The sequence below is a fragment of the Saprolegnia diclina genome (genome assembly GCF_000281045.1).
Source record: "Saprolegnia diclina VS20 unplaced genomic scaffold supercont1.24, whole genome shotgun sequence".
In the NCBI taxonomy this organism is placed as follows: domain Eukaryota; phylum Oomycota; class Saprolegniomycetes; order Saprolegniales; family Saprolegniaceae; genus Saprolegnia; species Saprolegnia diclina.
In genome coordinates, this window is record NW_008246091.1 from 419474 (window position 1) to 433091 (window position 13618).

The following is a 13618-nucleotide window of genomic DNA, read 5'->3' on the forward strand; positions in this document are numbered from 1 at the left end:
TCGTCAAAGTCACGCCTCTCTGTAACGCTAATGTCACCAGTGTGACTACGTGTGCATGAAAGTATGCATCGACTTCCCACGGTCAGTTCGCGGTTTTGACTCTTAGACCGGCTACCGCTGTGTGCCCTCGCGTGCCGCGCTTGGCGGAAAAAATGTCGTTATTCAATTATAGATAGATACGTCTACTTGAAGTCCATGACGGAGGCGGGGTACGCCTGCATGGGCAGGTCGCCACCAATCGCGCGCTCGAGCGTGGCGGCAACACTGGCTTCGTTCAAGGTGCCCGTGAGCACGCCGACGCGAACGGCCTTGGGCTTGCCTCGGACAACGAGGAGCGTCGGCGCTCGCGGGACCTGAAGCTTGGAGAGGACGCGGCCTTGGTCCTTTTCGTGTACATAGACCACGTGGAGACCTCTCGACGCCTTGAACTTGGCGGCCGTAGCCTTGACGAGGTCCTTCGTCGCTGCCGACGCCTTGGTCGGGAGCACGAAGATGGCGCAGAGCATGCTGGTTGCCTCGGCGTCCTTCCCGAGGTTGCAGAGCTTGCCTTGGTTGCCACCATGGAGCTCGTCGACGTCGCCGGCCGCGCGCTTGGCCCGCAGTCGAGCTGCATACTTTTCAAAGGCAAAGTTATAGACGGCAAACTCGTCGAGATCGCCGTCGTAGGGCGTGAAGTCGCCGTGGTAGATGTAGCCAAAGTTCGGGAAGGACGACCGGACGCCGTGGGTTTCGCAGAGCTCGGCGTGCTTGTCGCAGTCGACGGCGCCGACCTTGACGCGGCCGCGCAAATCCTTGGCAATCGACTCCATCACCGGCTTGAACTTGATGCATTTTTTGTCGGACGCGCGGTAAAACTGCACGAGCCACTCGTTCTTGGCGCGCTTGCCTGGAAATTTCTTGGGCGAGAGCCGCACAACGTCCGACTCTTTGGCGTACAGCGGCGGCGGCGGCCCTTGCTGCTGCTGGTGCCCAAAGCCGCCAAAGCCGTCCATGCCACTGTTGAACTGAAACTCGTGGGGCTGGCCGCGTCCACGCTGGCCGCCGCCGCCACCGCTGCCAAAAAACTGGTTGAACATCTCGAACGGGTCGCCGCGAAACTGAAAGCCGCCGCCTCCAGAACGACCGCCTTGTGGATGCTGTTGCTGCTGCTGCTGCGGTCCGTCGGCGCCGTACAAATCGTACTCTTCCTTCTTCTTTGGGTCGCTCAGCACCTCGTAGGCTTCCGAGATTTCAAGAAATTTGGCCTGCGCTGTCTCGCGCTCGGCCTCGTCGACCTTGTCGGGATGGTACTTGAGCGCGAGCGTGCGGTAGGCCTTCTTGAGCTGCCGGTCGTTGAAGTTCTTGGCGACGCCGAGGATCTTGTAGTAGTCCTTGCCCGCGACCGCGAGCGCGACCAGCACGCAGAGCATAAGCGTCGTCAAGCTGCGTCGTGCCATCCAAGATCGCCCGAAAATCCAAATTCGAAAATGGCCTGCCGGTCGCGGCGGGCGCTATCCGGATGCGGGTTTGTCGCACGTGGCATGCGCACACTCGTGTCCGGATAACGTGAGCCCAATGGCGTGGCGGATACGTGGCAGTCAACGGGCTCCGTTCTCTTGGCTTCAACGCGGCTTCGGCGAACGTTCGACACGTCACGACGCGTGGCATGCGTCATCGGGACGGCGAGACGCCAGCCCACGCGAGACACGCTTGGACAGTGCGTGGCTTGTGGACCGAACGCCACGGGCTGGGGCATGTTCTCGAAAAGTCTACCGTCGTCCGTTGTCACTGGAACAGTCAGGCATACATGTAGAGTGTCCTCACACGTCGAGCAATAGGGCTATGTCGACATTTGACTCTAGTCAAACACTCGACTAGAGTCGAACGCTCTGCCACCTGAGCTGGTTGGTAGGACGTTGGAGCGCCTTACATGTAGCAATTCGCCCGACAGCCTGCGATCAAGCCTCTATCTGTATGCACGGGACGTGCGTGCACTGTAGGCTTTTGTCAACTCCATTTACTTGCGCCACGGGGTTTGCACTACACTGTCGATAGCATCGGGTTTGTCTTGGATGGCACTGCACGGGTTTGTGAAACGGAACCATTCGCGCACCGGTTACATTTCTTAACACGACAACAGTGCGCCGATGCTTGTTTGGCCAGACAGTGACCACTGCGGTCAACTGCGCTCGCCTCGTCGTCACCGGTTGCGCGGCTTTTCCGGCTTTGCCTACGCTACCACTTGCATCGCGATCACCTTTGTCTTTGGCTACTGGACCCAGTCGTACCTCGAGGCTGACGCCTTTTGGCCCGGTTGGCAGTCGATGCACACTGCACTACCGCTTTCGGGCATAGTACGAGGGCGACTGCTACTAGACCCCAGTTGGCCGTCGTTGGACCTCACGGCACTCGCGTTGGCGCCAAGCGACGCGATGGGCACGCCGCCCGCGTACCCCCGGCGCCTCATGTACCAAGACTTGACGTCGCTGCACGCCGCCGTCGTCGGGCTCCGGGCGCTTCACACATCGCACCTCTCGACCATGGTGTCGGCGTACTGCTGGGCAGATCTCGACCGGCGCTGGGCGCTTGGCCACACGGCCGCACGCCAAATGCGCTGCGAGAGCCATTATGCCTCGAACGCTGCCGTCTACTTGGAAGCGATACTGCGCAACGTCGATGTGGCGACATGGAATGACGTGGCACGCTTCCAGGGCATGATCGGCGACCCTATCGCCTCGTCGTCAGCCGACGGACTCGCCTGGGTCGCATCCCTCGACGACGTTCCGCGGCGCTCGATCGACGACGAAGTCGGCGTGTGGCAACAGCATGGCTGCACGTCGTTCACATTGCAGTGGGCCAATCGACTGCAAATCGGGCTTCACGACACCGTGCTCTTGCGCAGCGCGCTCGGAATCGACCAGCCGCTCGTGTTGCATGCGCTACCATCGACAGCGCTTGGCATGGCGTGGGTCTCGTCGTACTTGACGTCGTGCCTCGACAACGCCTTTAGTGCAGCGTACAACCGCAGTCTCGTGCGCAACACGTCCAACTTTTTCGGCCACAAGGAGCCGTCGTTGATTGAAGAGTTCAACGTTGGAACGCCGTTGTCACCCATTTTCCAAGTTGTCCACAATGTCATTGGACCGCTGGGGGCGATTGATCTCTACTGGGTTCCCGTGCCGCCGCCGTTAATCGCAGCGATCGAGCTCTTCCGATTGCTCGTACGAACGTCGCCCGTCGCCGCGTCACTAACACTGCATCCGACTCCCCGACGCTGGGCGTCTCCCGCGCTGCGCTTTGTGAGCGGCAACCCCATGTGCATTCAAGGGACACCCGTGCCGTTAGTTATCGAGTCGTTCGGATTCGACGACGGTTGTGCGGGCGCGGCACCGCTCACGGTTGTCATTCACGGCCTGAGCGGTCTCTTTGGGCTGTGGCTGCTCCAGGATGCCGAGACCATCGACGAGATCTGCGCGCTTGTTCCAACAGACACCGCGTGCAAGACGTATCTTGCAGCGCTAATGCCAGTGCTTTCGTCGCTGCCGCCACCACCGCCGCTGACTGCGACGCTCGCGGCCGTCAACCTGACGCTACTTCAGTTTATCGACACGGCAAGTGTAAATACGACCAGCGCGGAGCTACAGCTGGAGGCGCAGACATTGCTCGAGCCATCGTGGGCGTTCTTTGGGTGGACTATGATATACGACTGGGCGCATCTGTCGCGCGAAGCCGTCTCGTTCCAAGGCGACGTGCGCACGATAAACGCGTTGTCGGCGGCATATGCCCCAGTTATCGCCCTTGAGGCGACAACGACGCTACCCACGTGGGTGCGTTTCCTTCGTATCGCCAACGTGCTCTTCAGCCTCGGTCTCGCGCTCGTCGGTGGCGTGGCCTTGGCGTTTCTTTGCTGTCAACCGCACGCGGCGCGATGGCACCTCTTTCCGCGCATTGCGACCGGCGTCTGGTTCAATAGAGGTCTCTTGAGTCTCCGGAGCCTCACGGCCGTCGTGTGTCTCTCGACCGCACCCATCTTTCCAGTCGCCGATGCACCAACCCAGTCAACGCGGCTCGTATTTGAGCCCCGGAATCTCGCCACGTCCTGCGTTTTGGCCATCGAGGCGACGTGGGTGCTCTACAGCGTACACGACGTTATGCACCCTGTCTGCGGCCGCCACACCAACACTCGTGCCGCGATAGCCTGTGCGATTGCATTTTTGGCAGTTGCGTGCCTCGATGTGATCTCGCCCGTCCAAGTGGCCGCGTCGCTAAACCGGGTGTGCTCATCTGTGGACATGGACACGATGCTCTACTGCACCAGCGGCGTCATCACCATCGGACACATGTCGCGCTGCCTTGTACTCGGCCTCATATTGGTGCTCTCGGTGTGTCTCGCGCATCTCGTGCCGCTACCAACGACGATCAAACCGAGTCATACACCCAGCTTGGCGCTGCCGCTGGCGCTCGTGTCCGACGTGCAAGATCATAGCGACCGCAAAGTCGTGTCGCTGGACCGCGCGACGGCCGCGATGAGCGGCATCTTTCAGCTGCGCCGCCGCACAATCTTTGATTCCAAGCTCTGGCGACCGATCCCGTCGCCGGCGCTCGATACGTTCGTGTCGCTGCCCGACTGCGGCACCGCGCCGCTGCGAGGACCGACGTTGCAGCCAAAAATGTCCCGCTGCGCGCGCTTCGAGCAAGTGAGCGTTGCACTCGGTGGCCTTGGCTTCTTGGTTACGTCGCTCCTAAGTAACGTGCTGTACGCTCAGAAAGCCTCCTCGTACTTGGCCAACGACTATGGCTGGGCTGGGTTCAACACGACGGGCGCCCGGGTGTTTGTGGCCAACGTGGTCAACGAAGCTCTGCTCTCGATGCGCGCGTGCAGCGACTTTGCGCTCGACTCACCAAGCATCGGCACGATCAATCAACGCTACAATGGCTCGGCGACCGACATCACGTGGGCCGCGTCCATGGCCCGACGCCAGTTGTACCAACCCGAGACGTCGCTCGTCGACATCATTTCGGGGCTTCGCGCCATGAGTCCGTGCAACTTACCGGCAATGTTTACGCAGTACTGCTACCTCGACTTTGGCCAGACGTGGGAGATGGCGTCAACGACCAAGCGGCAAGCACGCTGTGTTCTGCAGCGTTCGAATGGCGCACTCTTTCTCGAAAGTGCCTTGCGCAACCTGAACGACTGGGGCGTCTGGGAGCGCTGTTGGGGCGACGCCTTTGCGATTGGGATTACGGCTCCGCTCACCACGACGTTGGACGGTCAAGCATGGCTACAGCAGGTGCGATCAGCTTACGCTTTTTCGGTCGACGACGAAGCCGCGTACTGGCAACGCCACGGCATCGAATCGTTTGTGCTGCAGTGGCAAAACTTCAAGACCCTTGGTATGGTGGACACGATGGTGGTAACGTCCGCGCTCGGGCTCTCATCGTCTCTGTATCTCAGTACGTCGCGCAGCAAGCTGCATTGGCAGCAGCAGACCTCCGCCAAGATGTACTGGTCGTTTGCGAGCGACCTCTGGGCAATCACGTCCAATACCACAGCGGTTCGTGGTCGTACCTTGCTGCGGCACAGCGCGGACTTTGCCTTTTCAAATGTGACGAGCGAATCACTCTTGCAGTCGAACATGACGCTCCCAACGCCGCTGACGCAAGGCTTGGCAATCGTTCGAGACGCCATCAGTCCTTTCAACGCCGTCGACATGATCTATGTACCATGCCCAGCTGCCTTGCAGCGCGTGTACCGTGACGCCACGACGTCATTGGCATCCGTGCTCGTGACCAACGAGGCGGCCCAAGCTGCGTTTGTGCCCTTATTGACCGCCGAGTTCACGGACATGCTGCCGATTCCATCCAGTGCACTTGCGTCGACGTCAAGAACTGTCGGCGGCAACCTACTCTGTGGCGACGACTTCCCGCCGTACCTGCTCTCCTTGGGCTTTGGCTGTTTCTTTGGCCCGGACAACATGTGCCACGCCTATTTCAGCGAGTACATTTCGCTCGACATGACCCATACCCTCGTGGCCCTTCTGGCGACGCAAGACCCAACGCTGGACGGAGACGCTATTTGCTATAACGACGCTCTCGCCCACCCCGATTGCCCGACCCTCTATACATCGGCGTCGTTGTTTCTAGCTACGTTTGTGCCAAGCTTGGATCCGCCCTCGGACGCCGCCTTGGACGCTGTTCAAGCACTGGACGTGGAGCTGGTGCAATTCGTTGCCGTCGATGAGAATCGATCCTTGCCGCTGCAATTGTACCGCCACCCGCTCGTTCTACCCTCCGATCGACCGTGGCGCTTTTATACGTGGGTCTACCTCGTGCAGTGGGCCGCGGGCGCCCGCGACGTCGTGTCGTTTCAAGGCGACAACGGACGCATCACGACACTCTCAACGCAGTCCCGGCCGCTGACGATGTCGCCGGACGTGAACGACATTCCCAACTCGGTCTCGCGCTTCTTCCTCCTCGCGGTACAGTACGTGACGATGGTGCTCATCAGCGTTGCGCTTATCGCGACGCTCGTGGCGCTACGCCACTTCCCGATCACGAACGGCCTCAACCTCATGGAGCTCAACCGCGTCGTGGGCCACGTTTGGATTGGGCGCTCGTGGCTGCTCGCCCGCAGCATCTCGGCGCAGTGGCTCCTGCATACGAGCACACTCCGCCTCGACCAAGTCGGCATCGGTACGCGCTTTGTCTCGCCGCCGCTCGACTGGTTCACGACCATGCTCGCCGGCGGCGAAAGCACATGGTTTGTCTACATCCTCAACGACCTCTTGAGCTGCGTGTCTCGGCAATGGACCTTTGCGTATGCGTTCAAGAGCGCGCTGGTCGCGTGGAGCGCCACGTCATTGTGGGTCACGCTTGTGCCGGCCACGTACACGGCGACTGTACACCGGCAGTGTACATTGGTCGAGATGGACCTCGCGTTGACGTGTGTGAGTGCGCACGTGCAGATTGGTGACGCCACGCGCGTCGGCGTCGGGTTTGCTCTCGGCCTTGCCGCCGTGCTCCTCTGCCTTGGCATCGAGCGCTACCGCCTCCGCGATTTACCGCCGCTGACTGTGACGTCGACGACGCTCCTCAACGCAACGAGTTTGCACATGCTCATGACGACGCCCGACGGCCTCCTGGATCCTGCGTCCGGCATTTTGGCCGGTCTCTTTACCGTTCGTGTCGGTGACACGCTGCACATCTTTGACGTCAAGTGCTGGCGCCATGTGGTGGTCACAGTCGACAGCCTGGCGCCGGCGCTCATTCCGCTGCGTGACGTCTGATCGTCACGTGTCGCGGTGACGTGGCAGTGCAAGCGACGTCCCTGCGTTGCTTCTTTGGCACGGTCCGAGGACCAGATGCATAAGCTGTGTATTCCCAAGTAGTGTCGAGACAACGCTGCATGCTTAATCGAGGCAGCCTGTTATCGACTTAGAATCTGCAGATGCGTGGTCACAAACGCATGGACGCGGTTGAGCTCGGCGGTGTCGACCGTGTGGCCCAGCGCCGGGTACGCAACGAAGTCGCAGGCAATGCCGTGCGCGTGCAGGAGCTCGTTCGACTGCTTGCCGAACGTCAACGGCACGAGCGTGTCCTTCGCGCCATGACACTGTAGGCCAGGCGTATTGGGCGACCGGGCGTGGAACGACGACGCCATCGGGAGATACCCGCTCAGGAAGACGCCGCATGCCAACGGGAACGTCAAGAGGCGGTAGCACGTGTGCATGGCGACGGCGGCGCCTTGGCTAAAGCCGACGACCGCGATCTTACTCGGCGGAACGCCCCGCGCGATCTCTGCCTGAATGAGCTTGGCGAGCATGTTGGCTGCGCGCTGGATGCCGACTTCGTCCTCGCGGTCCTATGCGTACGTCGCAGGTTGGCCGACGATGACCGGGTGGTAGGTACCTGTGGGCGAAGGCCGAGGATGTCGTACCACGCCGGCATCTGCATGCCGCCATTGAGCGTCACGCGTCGCGTCGGCGCAGTCGGGAAGATGTACTTGACCCCGCCGAGCGGGCCCAGCGTGGTGACGTGGCGATGCCACGACTGCCCCGTGTCGCCGAGCCCGTGGAGCCAGATGACCGTGGCGACGTGGTCGCCTTGGGGCGCGATGACGACCCGGCGGTCCCAGTCGTCGTCGTCAATCGGCGCTTGGTCGTACCCGAAGGCGGTGCAGACGTTGCCCATCGTGGTGCTTGCCGCGGAGCGCAATGTTTCGGCGCAATTTATACCCTCGTGACATAAGTACGCACCCCACCCGGGTCCCTTGTAATTGCAGCTCGGCACCATCTGGTCGTGCGTTTCTTGAAGCCACCGTTTTCATGGGCCCGGGCCGGGTCCCTCCAAACACACGACCGACGCACCCTATCACTTTCACCGCGGCTGTCTCCTGTCAGCCGCGCCATAGCCACGACGTTGACGTAGAGTCGAGGGCGCATCATGTACTGCGATAGAGAATCCTACCATGACTACTGTGCAAGGCTACTCTAGCGTTGTCCCAGACGTTGAAGCTGCCGCATTGCGCGCGCCCATTCGACAGGCGATTGTCGACCCATCACGCATCTTCTTCGACGCTTCTTCCGAGCCCCGTCGTCCCATCCGACGCCTCCATTTTCGCTGCATTTCCATCGAAGCAAGAACGACTGGTGGCCCAAGTTTCGATTTCGAGGGTAGAGGGCAAAAGAAATGATGGGCCCAACACTCCGCGCCAAGGCCGCGCCGCTCCGCGTTGGGTGGCTTTCTCCATCTATCTTTACCCACGTGGTACAACCGCAAGCCCTATTTATACCTCGTCGTTTAAACGCCTCTGCGCGTTGATTGGTGAAAAGGCCGCGCCATTTTGGGCATCACGCCGTTTGATTGGACCATTTGGATCGGTTTCAAAATTTAAATCGGCGCGATGTATTTTTATTGTTTCATAAAAAAATACTCGACAAGATCGCGGGGGTGCTCATTGGCTGGGACGACACCCCCTTCTCTTTGTCCCGATGCATACAAAAACCAAGTGTACTTGGGCAAAGGGAGGGGCCATCGAGGTAGGGTTGGGAGAAGTGGAAGGTTTCGTGCCGGGGCACAGGGCTCGGGGAATGGCTGGGACTCGTCTGGAGCGCTCATTTTCAAAAGGGAAAGAAAGCAGCGACAGCAGGTACATGCATCGACGACCTCATCCACCTCCGGAAGCATGGCGGCTCATGCAACTCTTCCTCGTAGGTTGACATGCGGGAGTTGGTTCACATTCAGGGTGGTCAGTGCGGTAACCAGATCGGTGCCAAGTTCTGGGAGGTCATCTCGGACGAGCATGGCGTCGACCCGACGGGTTCGTACCACGGCGACTCGGACCTCCAGCTCGAGCGCATTAACGTCTACTACAACGAAGCCACCGGCGGCCGCTACGTGCCCCGCGCCATCTTGATGGACTTGGAGCCGGGTACCATGGACTCGGTCCGCGCCGGCCCGTACGGCCAGCTCTTCCGCCCCGACAACTTTGTCTTCGGCCAGACGGGCGCTGGTAACAACTGGGCCAAGGGCCACTACACGGAGGGCGCCGAGCTCATTGACTCGGTCCTCGACGTTGTCCGCAAGGAAGCTGAGAGCTGCGACTGCCTCCAGGGTTTCCAGATCACGCACTCGCTCGGTGGTGGTACCGGTTCGGGTATGGGTACGCTCTTGATCTCCAAGATCCGCGAAGAGTACCCCGATCGTATCATGTGCACGTACTCGGTCTGCCCGTCGCCCAAGGTCTCGGACACGGTCGTTGAGCCGTACAACGCCACGCTCTCGGTCCACCAGCTCGTCGAAAACGCCGATGAAGTCATGTGTCTCGATAACGAGGCCCTCTACGATATCTGCTTCCGCACGCTCAAGCTCACGACGCCCACGTACGGCGACTTGAACCACTTGGTCTGCGCCGCCATGTCGGGTATCACCACGTGCCTCCGCTTCCCCGGTCAGTTGAACTCGGATCTTCGCAAGCTCGCGGTCAACTTGATCCCGTTCCCGCGTCTCCACTTCTTCATGATTGGTTTCGCGCCCTTGACGTCGCGTGGCTCGCAGCAGTACCGCGCGCTCACGGTGCCCGAGCTTACACAGCAGCAGTTCGATGCCAAGAACATGATGTGCGCCGCCGATCCTCGTCACGGCCGCTACCTCACGGCTGCCTGCATGTTCCGTGGCCGCATGTCCACGAAGGAAGTCGATGAGCAGATGCTCAACGTCCAGAACAAGAACTCGTCGTACTTCGTCGAGTGGATCCCGAACAACATCAAGGCCAGCGTGTGCGACATCCCGCCCAAGGGCCTCAAGATGTCGACGACGTTCATTGGTAACTCGACGGCGATCCAGGAGATGTTCAAGCGCGTCTCGGAGCAGTTCACGGCCATGTTCCGGCGGAAGGCTTTCTTGCACTGGTACACGGGCGAAGGCATGGACGAGATGGAGTTCACGGAGGCCGAGTCCAACATGAACGATCTTGTCTCGGAGTACCAGCAGTACCAGGACGCGACGGCCGAGGAAGAAGGCGAGTTCGACGAAGACGAAGAGATGGACGAAATGATGTAGATGAAATCAACGAGGTTTCTCTCACTGCATTGGGTCTCGTATATTTACAAGTACAATACACTGCGCGAAGGGGCCTCGTCCTTTGGCTTTGTTTTTGTCAGCCTTCTGTCTCGTCAATATGGAGCCCAAGGCGCCCCCACGCGTCCCTTGCGCATGGCTCTACAGGAGCACCCAATGGCCTCATGGGCTGGCCACACGGACGAAGGATCTGTGGCCGGCTAGCTTCCATGTGGACAGGCGGCTGGAGGTCGATGATCGAGTGTATCACACGTCCGCTCCTGGGTGCATGTCGACGCATGAGATGGAAGCGCAGCGTGATGGACTGCGAACGGTCGCGGCTTCTTAGTCGGTTGTGGCATTCCTGCCGTTAGTCGTTTAGTCGAGGAATCTTCTGTGGGAATCTTCCAGCCGAAGTGATTGTGGGCGGGTTTCATCCAAGCCGCCCGAGCGGACAACTCGGCAGTTTGCCCACTCGATGGCAAAAAGAGCATGCGGACCTTGGTAGGACGACGCGCGTGGCACCAGTGGGGGCTCCGGCGCCATCTGCACCACTTCCAGGCGCCTCGGCTCTCGGACTTGGTCCTCATCCGCCACGGCGAGAGCGAAGGCAACGTGGCCCGCGAGCGCTCGATCAAGGGCGACCACAGCCTCTTTAGCGGCGAGTTCAAGCACCGCCATAGCTCCAACTGGCGACTCACGGACCGTGGCCGCGAGCAGGCCGAGGCCGCCGGCGAGTGGCTGCGCAAGAACGACATGGTCTATTTTGACCGATACCTCGTGTCCGAGTACCTCCGCGCGATGGAGACGGCCGCGCGCCTCAACCTGCCGGACGCCCAGTGGTACGCCGAGATGCTCCTGCGCGAGCGCGATTGGGGCCAAATGGACCTCATGTCGGAGGACGAGCGCTTCAAGAACATGTACGACGAGCTCGTGCGGCGCGACCTCGACCGCTTCTACTACGCGCCGCCGGGCGGCGAGTCGATGGCGGCCGTCGCGCAGCGCGTCGACCGCATGCTCTGCGTCTTGCACCGCGAGCTCCCGGGCAAGAAGGCGGTCGTTGTCTGCCACAGCGAGGTCATGTGGGCGCTCCGGACGCGCCTCGAGCGCATGTCACAAGAGACGTTTCGCGAGCTCCAGATGAGCGGGCGCATGGTCGACCAGATCCACAACGCGCACATTCTGCACTACACGCGGACCGACCCGGGCACGGGCAAGGTCGCGCCCTTCTTCACGCACATGCGGTCGGTGTGCCCCTGGAACGAGAAGCTCAGTCCGAAAGGCTGGATCAAGATCAACCGACCGGTGTACGACAACGAGATGATGCTTGCAATCGCCGAGCGCGTGCCCCGTATGATCGTCTCGGAGGAGTACCTCCAGCAGACGTACCGCCCGGACAAGAAGCGGCTCTACTGCGACGACGCCGAGTCGCCCAACAAGCACACGTTCTGCGCCGAGACAGACCCGAACATTTTGCACCCGGTCCTCGCCGTGCCATTGCCCAAGGTCACGCTCCAGAACGTCGTTGTCGTCAACAAGATGACGCGGTACCAGCACGAAGAGTCGCTGTACGGCAACTCGGGGTTGGTGCTCGGCTCAGCACGCAACGTCTCATGATGGGCGCATAGGGAAGCGCTGAAGAAGCAAATGTCGATGCGAGGCTTTGTCTACGACCGCCTCAAGGCCAGCCACGACCACCACATTGACGCGATCGACGACATCACGTCCACGTACTGCTCTCCCTTATGCAACCCTTTGGTCTATAGTCATTTCGATGCTGTAGGTTCAAAGAGTACGACATCAACTGCACGATTGTCAACGCCCACGAGCTCACGCATGACGCGTACGACGGCGCCGACATGATCTTCTCGGCGGGCGGCGACGGCACGTTTCTGAAAGCAGCGAGCTTTGTCAACAAGCCGATCCCTGTCGCGGGCCTCAACACGGACTCGGCGCGCAGCGAAGGCAACCTCTGCGCGTACTCGATCGACGCGTCGTGCCACCGCTTTAGCATTGGTCTCGACCGGCTCCTGACGGGCGACTTTCGCTGGCGACACCGGCAGCGCATCCGCGTCGGCATGGTCAACCAAGAAGGCTTCAAGTACGAGCTCCCGCGGTATGCGCTCAACGAGGTACATGGTTTGCGCGCAGGTCAAGACGACGACGTATGCATGTGTAGGTCTTTATTGCCGAGAGCGATGCGTCCCGGCCGTCCCACTACAACATTGGCATTGACCAGCAGCAGCGCGAATCGCACCGAAGCAGCGGCATCATCGTGTGCACTGGGACGGGCTCGAGCGCGTGGCACTACTCGGCGGTACGTCGGGCCGATGACGTGGCAGCGCCTCATGCGCGGACGCTATTCTAGTCGCAAATCCACCGCGAGCAGATCTCTAGCGTCCTCCACGCGATGGACTTTCATACGTACACGAACGAGACCGTGACCGAGATCACAGAAATGTACTTGCGACGCCGACGCCGTAGCTCATGGGGTTGTAGGCTCAACAAGCAGAACATGTTTGCGGAAGACTCGGTCGACATGGGCTATGTCGTGCGCGAGCCCATTATCAACGCCACGTTTGGCGACATTCGCTTCCGGCGCGGGAAGGCGCGCCGCGTCTCGATGCGGTCGCTCGGGTGGGATATGAAGGTCAACCTCGACGGCCTCTACTCGGTGCCGCTCAACTATGGCGTCCAAGCCGTCATGAAGATCTGCACCGAGCCGCAGTACGTGCTGCGAACTGTCGACTTTAGTCGGTCGACGGATGCGGCCTTGGACAAGGATTTCCCCTAACATGGTGTTGATACAAGCGTCTGTACATGTGTACATGTGCGTCGACGCACATCGCGTGCACGACGAGGAGCTGCTTCTGCATGGTCCCGTTGTTGTAGCATGCGAAGCAAACCCATCCAATTCCATTGCATCGTACGCGTACCTGCGACAGCAGCAGCCGGCTTGTCGTTCGTACTCGCTGGCGATCATTCGTTGGGCGCAATTGCGCCGACTGACGCCAGGCCCCGCCCTTGGGTGCGCAGCTGGCGCCTCACCCAACGGCCCGCGCAACGGCCATGGCCCATCGAG

General features: G+C 60.6%; 5 protein-coding genes across 5 annotated transcripts; 3 read left to right on the plus strand and 2 right to left on the minus strand.

Moving 5' to 3' along the window:
• Positions 1-132: 132 nt before the first annotated feature.
• SDRG_08120 (DnaJ like subfamily C member 7) lies at positions 133-1459 on the minus strand. Its single transcript, XM_008613988.1, has one exon. It carries the CDS (start codon positions 1434-1436, stop codon positions 183-185), a length of 1254 nt encoding a protein of 417 aa, XP_008612210.1. The 5' UTR covers positions 1437-1459; the 3' UTR covers positions 133-182.
• A 656-nt stretch (positions 1460-2115) lies between these two features.
• On the plus strand, positions 2116-7427 carry SDRG_08121 (hypothetical protein). The gene has a single exon (XM_008613989.1). It carries the CDS (start codon positions 2127-2129, stop codon positions 7263-7265), a length of 5139 nt encoding a protein of 1712 aa, XP_008612211.1. The 5' UTR covers positions 2116-2126; the 3' UTR covers positions 7266-7427.
• On the minus strand, positions 7335-8657 carry SDRG_08122 (hypothetical protein). Its single transcript, XM_008613990.1, has 2 exons — positions 7888-8657; positions 7335-7840 (listed from the first exon to the last, which is right to left on the minus strand). The coding sequence occupies exons 1-2, from the start codon at positions 8269-8271 to the stop codon at positions 7406-7408; spliced, it is 819 nt and encodes a 272-aa protein (XP_008612212.1). The 5' UTR covers positions 8272-8657; the 3' UTR covers positions 7335-7405.
• A 395-nt stretch (positions 8658-9052) lies between these two features.
• Positions 9053-10639, plus strand: SDRG_08123 (tubulin beta chain). The gene is made up of 2 exons (XM_008613991.1): positions 9053-9127; positions 9193-10639. The coding sequence occupies exon 2, from the start codon at positions 9199-9201 to the stop codon at positions 10537-10539; it is 1341 nt and encodes a 446-aa protein (XP_008612213.1). The 5' UTR covers positions 9053-9127; positions 9193-9198; the 3' UTR covers positions 10540-10639.
• Positions 10640-10980: 341 nt separating this feature from the next.
• On the plus strand, positions 10981-13536 carry SDRG_08124 (hypothetical protein). The gene is made up of 6 exons (XM_008613992.1): positions 10981-12119; positions 12165-12266; positions 12320-12668; positions 12716-12853; positions 12905-12996; positions 13036-13536. Exons 1-6 carry the CDS (start codon positions 11029-11031, stop codon positions 13328-13330), a joined length of 2067 nt encoding a protein of 688 aa, XP_008612214.1. The 5' UTR covers positions 10981-11028; the 3' UTR covers positions 13331-13536.
• The last annotated feature ends 82 nt before the right edge of the window (positions 13537-13618 follow it).

Bases quoted from the DNA above. Each gene is read 5' to 3' on its own strand.
- SDRG_08123 (XM_008613991.1), top strand. From the start codon at position 9,199: ATGCGGGAGTTGGTTCACATTCAGGGTGGTCAGTGCGGTAACCAGATC.
- SDRG_08122 (XM_008613990.1), bottom strand. From the start codon at position 8,271: ATGGTGCCGAGCTGCAATTACAAGGGACCCGGGTGGGGTGCGTACTTA. The intron at 7,841-7,887 runs GTACCTACCACC...ACGTACGCATAG, and splicing joins TCCTCGGCCTTCGCCCACAG to GACCGCGAGGACGAAGTCGG.
- SDRG_08120 (XM_008613988.1), bottom strand. From the start codon at position 1,436: ATGGCACGACGCAGCTTGACGACGCTTATGCTCTGCGTGCTGGTCGCG.
- SDRG_08121 (XM_008613989.1), top strand. From the start codon at position 2,127: ATGCTTGTTTGGCCAGACAGTGACCACTGCGGTCAACTGCGCTCGCCT.
- SDRG_08124 (XM_008613992.1), top strand. From the start codon at position 11,029: ATGCGGACCTTGGTAGGACGACGCGCGTGGCACCAGTGGGGGCTCCGG. The intron at 12,669-12,715 runs GTACATGGTTTG...ATGCATGTGTAG, and splicing joins CGCGGTATGCGCTCAACGAG to GTCTTTATTGCCGAGAGCGA. The intron at 12,997-13,035 runs GTACTTGCGACG...ATGGGGTTGTAG, and splicing joins GTGACCGAGATCACAGAAAT to GCTCAACAAGCAGAACATGT.